The 15,937-nt window shown below is 35.2% G+C and overlaps 1 protein-coding gene and 1 long non-coding RNA gene across 2 annotated transcripts; one reads left to right on the top strand and one right to left on the bottom strand.

Annotated features, from left to right (window-relative positions):
• Positions 1–3,752: 3,752 nt before the first annotated feature.
• LOC149597074 (uncharacterized) lies at positions 3,753–5,682 on the bottom strand. Its single transcript, XR_016379398.1, has 3 exons — positions 4,963–5,682; positions 4,150–4,263; positions 3,753–3,806 (listed from the first exon to the last, which is right to left on the bottom strand). It is a non-coding gene; the product is annotated as an uncharacterized LOC149597074 (long non-coding RNA).
• Positions 5,683–6,081: 399 nt separating this feature from the next.
• LOC149597073 (uncharacterized protein F54H12.2-like) lies at positions 6,082–7,393 on the top strand. Its single transcript, XM_089861439.1, has 2 exons — positions 6,082–6,686; positions 6,880–7,393. Exons 1-2 carry the CDS (start codon positions 6,082–6,084, stop codon positions 7,391–7,393), a joined length of 1,119 nt encoding a protein of 372 aa, XP_089717565.1.
• The last annotated feature ends 8,544 nt before the right edge of the window (positions 7,394–15,937 follow it).

Genomic DNA, 15,937 nt, shown 5'->3' with positions numbered 1-15,937 from the left:
GGGGATTTTGTCCGGGGTATTATGTCCAGGGGGATTATGTACGAGACCCGGCTTCAAGACATCGATTCAAGTATTTATAATGTCTCATTTCTTATTCAATAGTTTGTCCATGTTTCTAATTGAAATCAGGGCTTGTGAAAGCGGTAGTTTCAGATCATACAATCGTTGTAACATATAAAATTGACTATTCCAGTGCGTCTTGACGTTTGAACAAGTTGTTTGGTTTTGTATTTAGATACCCCAAACATGTTAACTTGAGCATCGCTAAGTAACTTATCCGCTTGAGCACTGATTTTGAAATGACCGACCAAGGTCCGAGCTTTCGTCAAAATATCGGTTACGGAAATGCCTCCTAAATTTAGCTTTCCGATGCTATCATTTATAAGTAACTGCAAAGTATGACATAAGCAGGGTTTGTGGGCCCACTTTGAAATATTGATGGCCATAATGATGTTGTATGCATTGTCAGTAACCACATATATAGGAATGGTTTCTCGATGTTCAGCTGACGTCTTTTATGATAACAGCAGTGTGTTTTTCATCAAAAGGCTGGCAGGCTATGTTGTTTAGTTTAGGATCAAAGTCTTTTGCTGGAAAATTACTTGTGATGCCGAGGAAACAGTCATTACATATACTATTCCAAAACTCAGTTGCAAAGGAGATGGGTTCAATTCTTTCGTCAAAGGCTTTTCCCAAATCATTTTTCATGCTTTCTATCATTGTCTCATAGAGTTTTAGAACCACAGATCTCGAAAAGGTTGTTGGGCTAGGCATACAATATCGTGGTTCACACTCTTGTATAACTTGCTTATCTTCCACAATACTGAATGGTTGAAAATCCAAAGCAATCATGCATCCATTGGAGTTGGTTTTCTTGACTGCTTTTAGGTTATTCGGTGAGAAGAGGGTCAGTTTGCCGTAAGCCTCAAATAGGTTGTTAAGCTGTTTTGCTTTTTCGGATTGAATATGGTTAAACTCATTAGTGTGATTATGACTTAAGTGCCACCTCAAACTCGGAAGTGTCTCCACATACGGAATTGATCAGTGCTAGCCATAATTTACACGTTGCAAACCCATCTCTCACATGGTCGAATTAATGGCATATTTTGCTTTTTCGGGACAGCTTAATTGTTGGTTCCTGATTCCAACATTGGTCTTCATTATCTTGATGGCTATTTTAACTTAGTTTTTGACTATCGTCTATGCTAATATCCTGACTATCATATTCGCTGGCTTCCATATCAGAAGCTTTAATGTTTGTTAATCTCTGATTATCTGGTATCTTTAACTTTTAAATAAGTTTTTAAATCAAATTTAGTTTATGCTAAGTTTTAAATTCTAATTTAGTTTATGCTAAGTTTTAAATTCTAATTTAGTTTATGCTAAGTTTTAAATTCTAATTTAGTTTATGCTAAGTTTTAAATTCTAATTTAGTTTATGCTAAGTTTTAAATTCTAATTTAGTTTATGCTAAGTTTTAAATTCTCATTTAGTTTATGCTTAGTTTTAAATTCTGTTTGAATTCTAATTTAAAAATAAATTATAAAACGACAAAACTTCCATTATCTCTGAATCTTGACCGCTACGCCCACAACAAAGGACTTTCTACCACCGAATGGCAAATCGGCGGAAAAAAATGGCACCAATTTCCTTCAACAACGCGGCTAACGTACGATGATAAAACAATTTCTTCGACTTGCATCATGAATGCTAACAAAAACGGATTTATGTAAGAAGAACGTTGAACGTAGCAAATTCCCGACCCATCCTCGACTACTTTGTATGTTTTATGGGAGTGGCTTTTAATTTCAAAACTCGTGCTCGCCATCTATCGGTCTTATTCTCCTATATTTTAGGCTTTAAATATGGATACTGCATAAGTAAAGTAATTATTAATAACTTAGAAATGTACTACAATAACAAGTTGGGAAAGCCAAAATATTACCTCTCCGAGTGGAGATGACTATCACTACCCCTTAAACAACCTAAATATATGCATCTATCGCTTTTTTTAATTCTTTGCAAGTGCAGGAATTCAATTTTAAAATAGTCTATTGTTCAAGCCTTTTCAATATCTCTCAATTGCGGTGGAAACTCTACTCTCTCGCTATACCTCAACCGTATTCTTAGTCTACCAGTATGATTTGTAACATTTGTCCATATCATAGCTGAATCATACCTCGCCACACAAAAAGCAAATGTCCCCAAAACATGGAAGCCACAACCCAATCACACATAAGCTAGGCTCCCACTTAACCAAAATAATTATTAAACAGTTAAATACTCACAAAGATTGGCAAAATCAATCTCCTTCAGTAATACGTAGCGCTTAAATATATTATTTTCCGAACAAAATTAATCGAGCAAATTTAACGCTCAACTTTTTCTCTTGAAATTCTATCAAAGAGTGATTCAACTGTTTAAAAAAAGGTTTTTTTCGCAAATAGGGCGCTATCATATCAACCGCAATTCCGTCATATTTAAAAAATATACTTTGCCAACAACTTTTTTAGACACAATAGTGGAAGTTTTAGCCTCATTTAAAACATGTAAAACATTATCTCATCTACAAATAGCTTACACATGTCTTTTTTACCAATACCTAGCCGTTTGGATTTTTCTAAAGCAATCTAAGCACTTAAATATTTTTTGATACAAAATAAATGTTCTATATTCTTCATTTTTGAAAATATATTTTTAAGCGTTTATAATGATTACTCTATACAGCTACACTAATCTTACACAAACAAGGAGTACTATAAACCCACTACTGGAAGCGGTATTTTTGTTCAAACGTAAAACAATTTCGCTTAAGTTGATCATCTCTAGACATCGGTAAAAATGTGTCTATCACTCCTAGGTAACTGTATGCACAGGATTTTACGACATTGTAACTCAAATTCATCTGATTATGTTTTAACAAGGTTAAATCTAACTGGGAGTGAGATGAAAGGAGCAGAAGCTTATTTGTCTTAGGAAATATGAAATTTTATCTTAACAGTTCGTTAAATCATAAGTTTATAACGAAAAAACGCGGAAGGGGAAAACGAGCAGACAACAGCGATTTTTTGGGGTAGAAGGTTAAGAGCGCCATCTGTCAGTAGTATAGGGCTACACTTCGTACCTCCGTAGGTGTAGAATGTAGGTGTAGAGTGTAGGTGTAGAATGTCAAGGTCACAGTGTCAATGCCCTCTCGCCACGCCCCCTTGGGAAACCGCGCCACCTGGCGCGCCCCCAACTCGCGCGCGCCCCCTCGCGCCCCCTCGCGGGAAAACTCGCGGGCCCCCGCGCGCCCCCTGGCGGGAAAACATTGCGCGGGTATCTGGCAGTCCTGTCTACAACTGTATCTGTGACGTCATTGGCGGGAAAATCTACAACTGTATTTGTGACGTCATTGATAAGAGACGAGAATTTATTAAACGTACATGGCCAAGGCTTAAATCTTCTACAATTGTATCTGTGACGTCATTGATATAGTAGATGAGGATGAATTGATAAAGGTTGAACTTATAGCTTTAAGCGTACATTGACAAGGTTAAATAGAAAATCTTTCATTGAGAAAGTGTAATTATGGAAAATAAGTTAAGCCGAGTGTATTATAACAGTGAAAGTCCTCTCAGTTACGGTAGCGTTAAGAAATTGAAACAAGGAGTGAAAAATGTTTCGAAGAAACAAATTAAGACATGGCTTCAGTCTCAACCAACATATACCAGTCACAAAGCAAGGAGGATATACTTTCCAAGAAATCGTACTTACGTTACAACAGCCAATGAAGTATTTCAGTGCGACTTGATCGATCTACGAAATCTTAAGAAATATAATAAAGGGTTTCAATATATTCTAACTATTATTGATATCCTCTCAAAATATGCTTGGAGTCTTCCTTTGAAAAATAAAACTAGTAAAGAGGTTTTGAAAGCTTTGCGGAGAGTTATTAAAGAAAGAAAACCGTTAAGAATTAATGTTGATCAAGGTAGCGAATTTTTATCAAAATTGTTTAAAGATTATTTAAGAAAAGAGGGGATAAGTCTTTATACTAGTGTAGGTGCGATTAAATCCGGAGTAATTGAAAGGTTTAATAGAACTTTAAAGGATAAAATCTTCAAGTTATTAACTAGAACGAAGAAACTAAATTACATTGATGCCTTACCCAAAATAATGAAAGCCTACAATTCAACTGTACATTCAAGTACTGGTTTCGCTCCTGTTGATGTCAATATGCAAAATGAGCATTTAGTGTGGAAACGTCTGTATGGTAAACAATCTAGTGCAAAACCACCAATGTTAAAGACCGGTGATCTTGTTAGGCTATCAAAAAACAAACCTTTGTTCGAAAAGGGTTACAAAGGGTACTGGACCAAGGAAATATTTATCATTTCAAAAATTCTGTACAGAAACCCCGTTTGTTATATTGTGAAGGACTTTGATGATGAAGAAATAAGGGGAGCTTTTTACGAATGTGAACTTCAAAAAGTTATCTTGTAAAATATATAGAATAGTAATTGAAAAATAAAAAACATTTAAAGTTAACGAGTCATGTCGAACGATTCATTTTACGTAACTCTCGTGAGTACGGCTTCTATGAACGTGTTTCCGGGAAACACGCAATCTCATTTTAAAGTTCAATTACCAGCTCCATTGCATTTGAATGGAAACTGGCATGTGGGTTTAGCCGAAGCATTTTTACCTAAAGCTTGGGATAATGTGTCTGCAGACTATCTTTATTTTAGGGCCGGAGTCTACGATTATACGGACAATATTTGGGATCAATTTAAGGTGCAATTTACCGGCGGAACTTTACGTGGAGATGGTTACGACGCGTACAAAAATTTATTAAAAACTATGAACAATACCATACCACCGGAAATACGATCTTCGGTATACATGTTTGAAGCATATAGTGACGATAATTAAAAAGCTTTTTGCGCCCTGAGGGCTAAAAATGGGTATGAAGTTCAAATACCTGAGGAGATGGGTAAAATCCTAGGATTGAGTTCCATGGAATGGATAAAAGAAAGATTTACGTTTCCCGAAGAACTCGTTAAAAGAAAGAAAGAGGACCCTCTCGTCCTAGATAGTTCCAATAATTTTTTCTACATCAGGAAGAGAAAAGGTCATAAAAATGCTCGAGAGTTGATATTACAAATACAACCGGGGCAATATACAAGCATTGAAAACGTCATCGAAGCTATGACCAATGAAATTCCTACGGAACATAGATCTATGATTAAAATAAACCTGAATCCCGACGGAAAAGTAAATATCAAATGTGTAAATGATTATTATCTACTGTTCACGAAAGAAAAGTCGGGTCTTGGAAGATTGTTAGGGTTTCACGAGGATCAAATGGACTATCCTCTTAGAAATTCAACTAGCAAGAGTATAGCGGATATTGACAAGGGCACTGCAAGTTTATATATTTATACAAATTTAATACTACCTCAAGTAGTTGGTGATGTCTATGCTCCGTTACTAAGGGTTGTGCCTATAGTCAATGATAAATCAACAACGTTAGCCGTCCATCGGTTTCAAAACATTGACTATTACCCATTAAGATGTCCGTCATTTGAAATGATAGAAATAGACATGAGAACTGATTATGGAGAGAATATTATGTTTAAGTTAAACAAATCAGTCATAAAACTTCATTTCATACTCAAACATGACACGAAGTAACATATACCTAAATTACTACTTGAACCAAACCGGAAGTGTTCTTACCGGAAGTGGTCTTAGTCACTTCCGGGGACCAGTATTTCAGAGAGGAAATGGTCTTGGGAGCATTTTTAAAAGCTTAATAAGATTTATAACACCAGTTTTTAAGCCCGTTGGAAAAGCATTAGGAAGAGAAGCCCTAAGAACTGGGTCCAAAATAGCTGGTGATTACATTGCGGGTAGAAACCTAAAAGAGTCTCTGAAATCTAATTTGAGCGAAGCTGGAGCCAATTTATTACAAAAAGCGAGTCAACACTTGTCACAACCGCAAACTGGTTCGGGTCGCCGTAGAAAGCTGAAGACTAGAAATCGAAGCATAAAGAAAAAACGAACCAAGACTGACTTTTTGGACTAAAAAACAATAAACATGGTTGAGGGTATGATGTCAGAACTGGATTTATTCGCGGTACCACCGGCGAATTACAATGTTGAAAATAGTGACTACGTAATTTACAAGCCTTTGGCATCAATTTCGGATCAAGGCCCTATTGAGTTCTTTGTTCCAGGATCTAATGATCTCTATACGGACTTGGCTAAAACATTGTTACAAGTTAGAGTAAAATTACTCAAAGATGATGGTTCTGCATTAACTGCTCTAGAAACGGATGTGGGTCCTGTGAATTTGTTACACGCTGCTCTGTTTAATCAAGTAGATGTGTTTTTCAGAGATACTCAAGTTAATACTTCGACAAACGCTTATCCGTATTTGGCATTCTTTGAAACGCATCTAAATTACGGTGACAGTGCAAAAAATTCCTATCTAGCTGCAAAAATGTACTACAAAGATAATCCAGTAGACGCCGCAAAAATGTTTTTAGCTGCGAATAAAAATGATAACAATGGTATGTTGAAAAGGAAAAATCGCGTAGCCCTCTCAAACCCCGTTGATATGATCGGTGATTTACATCTTGATGTGTGTCGAATGGACAAGTTTCTTTTAAATAACGTAGATGTTAGGTTTCGATTCATAAAGTCAGTAAACGAATTTGCTATTATCTCAACAATAGCAAATCAAAAATTTAAATTTAAAATATTAGACGTAACTTTACTAATTAAAAAGGTTAAGGTAAATGCGGAAATAATGTTAGCTCACGCTATGGTTCATAAAAAAACATAACGTTATTTACCCTATTAACCGGACCGTGTTAAAATACTTTTCTATTAGCAGTGGTTTAACGGATATTACACGCGAAAATGAATTTATGAACAAAATGCCAGCCCGGGTAATTATTGGTTTAGTTAGAACGGCAGCCTTTAACGGCGATCTGAGTTTAAATGGTTTCGAATTTGCTCATTTCAATTTAAACTACTTGGCCTTAACAATAGGGAACCAAACATTTCCCAACCCTCCGTTTACACCAAACTATAACGTTAACGAGTATTCCCGAGAGTATCTTTCAAATTATACGGCTTTGGACTTGTTCAAAAGAAATAAAGGAAATTGTGTTTCTTACGAAGAATATAAAGAAGGTAACGTTCTCTACGGATTTGATTTAACCCCGGAAGAGCAAGCTAGTGCTGACCATCTATCACGGAATAAACAAGGAAACTTGAGAATATCAATGAAATTTAAGTCTCCGTTGGTTCATAATGTAACGGCTATTGTTTACGCGGAATTTGAATCGGAAATAATAATTTCAAAAGATCGCACCGTGATTTACAATCCCTCAGGAGAATGAACACCGTAGAAATAAACGAATTTTTAACGTGTGAATCCGTAACAAAACCATTTTTTCTCGGTGTTTTTGCCTTTGATCAAAAACCATTACCACCCAGACAGAAAAAATATTGTTTTTGTTTGAATACGGAACCAAAATCAAGCCGAGGCCTTCACTGGTTAGCAATCTACGTAGATAATGGAATAGGTACCTTTTTTGATTCTTACGGAAATGATCCTTTTTACTACAATCTTGTAGACCTTAACCTTTACGCTAGTAAATGGTATTTTAACAACGTACCTATACAATATCCTTTGTCAGAAACGTGTGGACTACATTGTATTTTCTATTTATTTAACATGTGTAACGGCTATACCCTAGATATGATTATTCAAGACTTATATAATCCTCATGATTTAATGTATAACGAAGCAATGGTACTTTTGTTTATGTGCAATCATTTATTAAATCATAAAGACATGTATTGTAATCAATAAACTTTATTCGTATAAATCGATCCATTTATTTTCCGTCTTTCGTCTTTTGTTTTGTCGTCTTACAGTTATGTTTGATTCTTCTTCTTTTGGTTTGGAATTTTTTTTAGGTTTCCTTCTTAGTTCAAGCGGAGAGTACAATTTTTTCAGTTCTTGATATTCGTGAATTACTTGGGCCATACTGTTTTTCCTATTCTTTTTAAACCTTTCAGGATTTGGTAATACAGTAGATACTGGAGCAGTAAATGTAAATGGCGGAGCTGGTGCTGTTACTGCTGGTGACTGCGTTGGCATCACATTTGTAGGTGTTGATGGAATTATATTTGGAGGCATTGTATGTATTAGATTAGGTGTCGATGTGGGAACCATTGGAACTGGCAATGGTTGTACAATAGAGGGTTGACTTAATTTTACGGTCGGTGGTTCAACAAATTTCTTAACGTTTAGAAACTTTTGTAGCGTTGTCAAATATTCTCTCAATTTTGTTTCGGATGTTCCTGGTTTTTCAAGAATTTCACTCATTTCTTTGTCTAAATCGGATAGTTCTCTATGTACGGTCGACAAAACTGTCGAAGCCGGAACTAGTATCATTTTTTTCATCGTGCAGCGTTAATCGCCGAAATTACACTAGGTACCAATGTTCCTAGTAGTAAAGGCCAGAATCCTCCTGTTTGATTCGTCATCAAACGACGTTTCTTTTTTAATGACAAAGATTTCAAAGCTAATCTTCTTATAACCCTTTTATGACTCCTAAGTTTTGCCTTTTGAGCCTTGGTGATTGGCAAGCCTCCAGTTGTAATATTATGACAAATATTGCAAATAGCTTTTATCTGAGCATTGCTACTATTTTTAAGAATATTTTTTCTTTGTTTACTATGTTTTAAAACGTGTAAGAAGGGATAGTGTGGACGAAGTGATCGGGGTACCATCGTTATGGTAAATAATTTATTTTGGCGAGTTCACGTTAATTTAATCCTCGACAAAAACTATCATAGGACCATCAGAAGGAAGGACATTGCTCCTTAAACGAAGTTTATCATCTTGGTCCTGCGGTTTCTCCGTAGCCATTTCATAGGCTTTAGCTAAAAAATGTTTCTTTTTGGGAAACGTTTGCCGTCCTAGGTATTCAACAGCGGACGAATCTCTCGGAGATTTATAGATAATTATATAAGAACAATTAAGACTTATTGTCCTGGCCTCTTTCCCCTTAGCGAAGAGGTTCTGCGTAATTAAAATCAACGAGGTATTGAGATGATGAGACCCCTTGACAAACCAATCAGAAATTTGACTGCTACTATTACACTCGGATGATGTCAGTCGTCGAAAATCAACAGATTATTTTTAGTCCTATCGAAGAAATCTTCGTCATTAGGCGGTAAACCTTTTATAAAATCGATATTTCCAATTTTTCTTTTTAATTCGTCAAATTTTGGTTGATACATAGAATAACAATAAACTATACGATCTGGAGGTGGCTCAATCATTAATCGACTATTTTCCAACAATTTAAATACAAATGTCGATTTTCCCGACATAGTTGGTCCGGAGCAAACCATTTGATAAGGATGAATAAATTTTAATCTGCATGCCATAATTTATAATAAGTGAATAAAACCTTTTTTAGAAAAACGTTAATATATACGTACGAAAAAGGCTGGTGCAAAAGTCGTCAAGACGACCTCGTGGATATGTATCCCGCGAATTACGTTGAAGAAGTTAAGAAGTAATTGTCAAAAATTGCGCTTAATTGAAAAACAGCAGCGCGTGTGTGCATCTAGGGACTAGAGTACGTTACTTGAAATAAACCTCAGAAACAGATGAAATCGTTTCTTCGGGCTCTGCCCCCTCATTTTATTAAAAATGAAAAGAACGAAAAAAGAAATATCAAGGACAAATAAACAACAACAATATCTATTCATTTAAAAAAACAAACTCTTAATGAAACATCTCTTAGGATTGAGTTCGGGTTAGGTATAGGGTTCGAGGTTGGTTACGGTTAGGGTTTGGGTTACGGGTGGGGTTTGAGTTCGAGTTACGGGTTGGGATTTGAAGTTTAATAGGAGTATAGATTGAGGTTGAGTGCTTCAAAATGGTTAATATTTCCCCGCGAATTACGTTGAAGAAGTTAAGAAGTAATTGTCAAAAATTGCGCTTAATTGAAAAACAGCAGCGCGTGTGTGCATCTAGGGACTAGAGTACGTTACTTGAAATAAACCTCAGAAACAGATGAAATCGTTTCTTCGTCCCTGCCCCCTTGTTTTATTAAAAATAAAAAGAACGAAAAAAGAAATATCAAGGACAAATAAACAACAACAATATCTCTTCATTTAAAAAAAAAACAAACTCTTAATGAAACATGTCTTGTTTGTAAAGAAAAACATTAAATAAATGACACTATTAAACATTGTGGTGAACTGTTTTATTATTAATTTTAATTTTCTTAACCAATCAATTAAGTTATTAGGATATTATTTCTGTATTTTTCATAATAGAGTTGAACTGCCTATCTGTACTAGGTTGAATTCAGGGTTCGTACAAACCTGGGAAACTGGGAAAACTAAGGCAAAAAATTCAGGGAAATTTAGAGTTTATGGTAAAATTCAGTTGGAGCGGCGCCTGTACGTAATTAACTGTTAGAACGCGTCTTCTATTGTAGGTCTTGGAGTAGTGTTACGGTTAATGTCTTCCCCCATAAAACCGTGTTCGAAGGGATAATTATTTGACGGACTATGCCAATCAGTAGTTTGTTCGCAATCGTCAGCATCTTTTAATGAGAATAATGGTTGTAAAATGCAGTTGGAACACCAACTTTTGTTATAGTTCCAGATATAATAGTGTAACGCATCTTTACTATTAACCTGATAGTGATCAGTTAACTGTTCATATTTAGCGTTTAAACAATCGTTTAAACTATGATGAAAATAGCAACCGGGACATATTCGTCTATAATTTTGAGGGCAACCACATTAGCAAATTTTTGCAAAATATTGGTAATGTAAATGATTTTGTTCATTTGTTAAGATAAATGGTGGCGTTTCTATCCGATTGCGATGCACTAGTTCAAATTCTTCAAACGTTAAGGGAATGAATTCGTCGAACACTATTTTTCTCTCTATAGACGATTTTGATTTACTTATATCCAAATCTTCGAAAGTTCCAGGTGGTCGATGTTTCTCTACTTCGGCGGCTTTAAAAAAGACTGATTCTATTTGCCCCCAAAAAGTTTTCGGTATAAAATTTTTTACATCGTTAAAATTAAAATATCTTTCATTATGCAACTTATATTTAAAAACATGCATCAAATGTTTTATAGCGATATCTTGTAAAGACGTTACTTTAACGTCTTCTATTTTTTGTTTTTTTCTCGGAGATTCTATTATATTTTCTTCTTCCATTTCGGTCACAAGAGCGTGTCTCTTACTTTGATTCGCTGTATAAAATAACTATTTCCCTTTTACTAAATTTTCTAGTCCATTTGAAAAGTATAAAGTACTCACCTTTTTATGGAAATTTGTTATAGCAAGTTGTTAGTAAAGTATTTTCCGGTCCGAATGATTCTCGTCCTTTAAGGTATGCTGAACCGAGGTTCATAGATTTTTGTAGAACGAAGTCTATAACCTTGACGTCACACGTATATTTCGAATTACCTTTGACGCCAACCTTGTTTTCGCTTTATAAAAACACCTGTTAGTTATAAGAGAGAAAAATATAACACGGTATAGGCGCTATATTATTCACCTTAGGTATAACGAAGCCTCGGATCCTAGCTAGCTTAATAGTATTTTATGGAACGAAGTCTATAACCAACAACTGTTAAAGGAGCAAAATATATTTTTATCACGGTATAGGCGCTATATTATTCACCTTCAGGTATAACGAAGCCTCGGATCCTAGCTAGCTTAATAGTATTTTATGGAACGAAGTCTATAACCAACAACTGTTTGTTATAAGAGAAAAAAATATATTTCCAATTATCTTTGACGTCAACCAACCTTGTTTTCGCTTTATAAAAACAACTGTTTATTATAAAAATATATCCTTTACAAAAGTAACCTTGGTTCGCTTGTTAAGGACTCTCGCTAAGGGGATTCGAACTCGTGATACATAGAACAACGAGTTTAAAGGCAGATACGTTAACGAGCGAGCCAATGTTACTTGAGGGTGTATTCGGTTGATGACTATAGTACCGTGGATTTATTAATATAATATGATTCTTTCCCCCCGTGACGAAAAGTATATCTGCTGGATAATCAAGTTCGCTACTAACCATAAGTTACTGTATTCAGATCAAAAAACTATCAAATTCTCCCCGCCATAATAATAGTCATGTCTTTATCGAATATACCTTCTCTGTATACCTTGGCTAAAGAAGCGTCGCGCGAAACTTTTAATATACTATACGAGTATGAACTCGCTTCTCGGCATGATCTTTATTCGGGTTGTTTACCAACTCATATCGCTACTGAACTTGAAGAAACACTCGCTACCGCCGGTCAGTGCCTCGATTCAAACATTTTAAACTATCTTTCGGCGCAAGATGTTTTCGACACTCGAGTTAAAGCGCATTATAAACTTTCATTTCTTCAGTACAATTATGTTATGACGCACCCCTCGGAATTACCTCACAATATTCCCGATTGGCGTCACGGTAATCATGTTGTAAAAGACTATTTTAAATTAGAAAATGTTTTTGCGTGCCCCAACAAAAACACACATTGCTTAAGGTGTCACGAAAACGATTCAAAACGTATATTAAAACTTTGTTTCACGTGTTATTACGATATCGATATGAATATTGAGAAAGACTTTGATCAAGTGACCCGTGTAAAATATCATTCAATTATAGATAGAAACGATATTTACGACAATATCGTTCTGGATAAGGGTAACAATTGGTGTAACAATTGCTACACTACCCCCTTATTCACTATTTTTCCGGAAACCATTTGTAAAGAAACATTTAAAAATATTTACCACGCCGTTAAACGTCCCCTAATATTCGATGAAACAGACGTCGAATTCAAAATCTTAAAATACCCCCGCTTGTAATACTACTTTTAATGTATAAATTTAAACTTTATCCCCCCAGTTCCCGTGTAATTTAAAAATCCTTGTAAAATATTGTTTAATTTCTGTTACTTTTGTATTATATTTCCTATATCACGTAATACGTGGGGTACATGTGTATTTTCACAAAGTTTCTGTAAGACTCAATATCATATTGATCATAATAACACGTGAAACAAAGTTTTTTATTTAGTTTATTATTAGTGTATTTAGTTTATTATTATTAGTTTATTTATATATTGTGCATTTATAACATTAAAGTAAAACGAAATAAATTTCCTTACCTACATCCCCAATATGACTCCAAAATTATTACGATATTTTTCGTTTGAATCAACTAACCATTCCACGAACATCTGTCACGACAAAACGGAAACAGTAGGTGTACCATTCTTGAACGCTTTTCTCCCAATGTTAGTTCAATATAAACCAACTAGTTTTTTCTACCTTTGGCTGCATAGTGATAATTTATCTTGGTTTAGTGTAGTTTTAGAGTGTTCTATTGTGTTTTATTATAGATGTATTGTACCTTAGTGTATTTTATTTACTTTTAGTGTATTTTATTGTGGTTTTTTTATTTAAATCAGCAATTATACAGATCATAAACAAATAACATTGAGATTACTTGAATATCAAGTATAGATTAACTTAGTTTTGAAAAAGTCAATATCGTTTATGATACAATTAAAAAGAAATGGCTCGTCAATTGGTTGGTTAGAACCAAAATCATTTCTATAATTTTCCAAAACTTTTTCATAATCAATTTTTTTCAAGGCTTTAATGAGGTTTTTTTGCACTCTTTCATTCCAATCACTTTCCTCTAATTCACATTGTACATCGTGAGCAATCTGGTTTTGACAGGCCTCGTTTTGACAATATTTGGTTATTTCCAATAATATTTCAGTCAGATTCTTAAGAACAGCTTCTCTCATGGATTCCACGGCTCTAGTTTTCTCTACCAACTCATTGTCAAGCAGTCCTCTAATTTTTACCTCTCCGAGTGACGTATGTCACGGAGAGGTTCTAAATTCGACGTGTCTGTCTGTCTGTCTGTCTGTTGTTACACCCACGTGACCGCGTTCGCAGTTTGCAGATCGGAGCAAACGTGTATTCAATTTCCAGACCGCATTTACAGTCCCGGAAATTGTATTCCACTTACAGGCTATTACTCCATTGCCTGTCTAACAACTCTGTTCATTTGTCCACCCCACATGGACACCAGTCTGAACTTTCTAGCTTCTAAACACCACCATCTTCTAGTCTTTCGCCCATTCCACATGGACACCAGTTTGTACTTACTGGCTTCTAAACACCACCACCTTCTCGTCTTTGTCCATTCCACAAGGACACCAGTCTGTACACCTGGCTTCTAACACCACCATCTTCTGGTCTTTGTTTTTGTCCATCCCACATGGACCCCAGTCTGTATACCTGGCTTCTAACACCACCATCATCCTTAAGGTTAAGACATACGCGGCGATCGGCTAGGGTTACGAGAAACGTCTAGCCTTCCAATGGAGGGGTCTTCCTCCAAGGTTCACGCAATTGCGATGTTCTTATCTACAGCTGCGATTCGAATCCTTTATATACTACCTATTTGAATAAGGCGAAGCAACCGGCGTATGCTTCATTTCAAACGCCAATATTAGTCAAGTCTCTCAAGAATGTTTAATTGTTCTTTATCAAAACGATGTAACGCTCAATAAGGCAAACAACTGACGAAGAAAATATTTAATATTAATTATATTTATTTTAATATTTAAGATAATCTTGTTTCTCAACTCAAAATTAATACGGAAAGAGTTAAAAAGCAGCTTATGTTTTTGTCTGTGTGTGTCCGTCCATTGTTACACTAGTGCGTCGCGTTAGCAGTTAGCCTTGTGTTGATGTGTTAAGAAATCATACAGAACCTTAATATTCCCTTTTTCCATAATATAAAGTGAATATGTGGAAGTATTTTTCGTAATTATGATGCATTTAGTACTTTTGTAGCTTTAAAGCTCTGTTTCATTTTGATATTCCAAAGATTTGTTTTAATATTGTTATTTGGAATGGCTGTTTATATATTACTTAAGCTATACTACATCTGTATATAGAATAATCCTTGGTTTAGTGACTTCATGAAGAAATCTAAGACCTAGACTCCGGCGGGTATAACAAGTATTAGCCGCAATAGGCTTAGTGAAACAAATTGTAAATAATTGAGGCCTGAGGTGAAGTAAACTTTTGGCTTTGATTTTCGTGTCTGAAATGAAGAGACATTAACGGTTCAGAGTGAGCCGAAAGTTTAATACACTCTTAAATAATCAGGTTAAGATTTTATAATAGAGGAAAAGATCATGGTGGCAATTAGATTAGTTAAAGGGCTAATGGTAAACGGGTAGTAGCTACTGACTTATTATTCTCTTTATGGTGCGCATTAACTATTAGTGCGTCTAGGTACAATTTAGCTTTGGTGTTATTTAACGTTAACATTCATGTTGGCAAACTAAGAATATTGTTGAGGTGAGACGAGACGATAGTGTTTACACTGCAAACCAGTTGTGAATGTAGCTATCATAATATAGGGTAAACAGCTGAAGCGTAGACTTCATTTCCTGTTCTTTTCCCCATTGACTGATTTCCATGTGTCCAAGATTTATCCTTATTGGATGTAAAATGTCGTCTACTTTACTGTTCGCTTTGTTTGGAATACTGCTTCAATATTTCGTAAATTTTTACTTCAAAAAAGTGAAATAATTCCATATCTAGGTAAATAAGTTTGTAGTAGTAGACCTCTTGACTCGGAGAGGTAATATTTTGGTTTTCCCAACTTGTTTTTAAGTGTTCCCAAGAAGTATGATTAAGGGAAATTCCCTCGCCAGTAGCGTACATGACGTTATATTTTTCACATTTTCCTCTAGTGTATTTTCTAATGTCCAATATACGTTTCTTTCCACGGGTAAAACATTCCAATTTCAAATTTGAAGTAGTAGGATATAACCAAACGGAAAAACGCGGCGAA

This window comes from Phalangium opilio, unplaced genomic scaffold (assembly GCF_054372755.1).
Source record: "Phalangium opilio isolate 3A_F unplaced genomic scaffold, DU_Popi_V2 ptg000390l_1, whole genome shotgun sequence".
In the NCBI taxonomy this organism is placed as follows: Eukaryota; Metazoa; Arthropoda; class Arachnida; order Opiliones; family Phalangiidae; genus Phalangium; species Phalangium opilio.
This window is presented reverse-complemented; position numbering and strand designations above follow the sequence as displayed.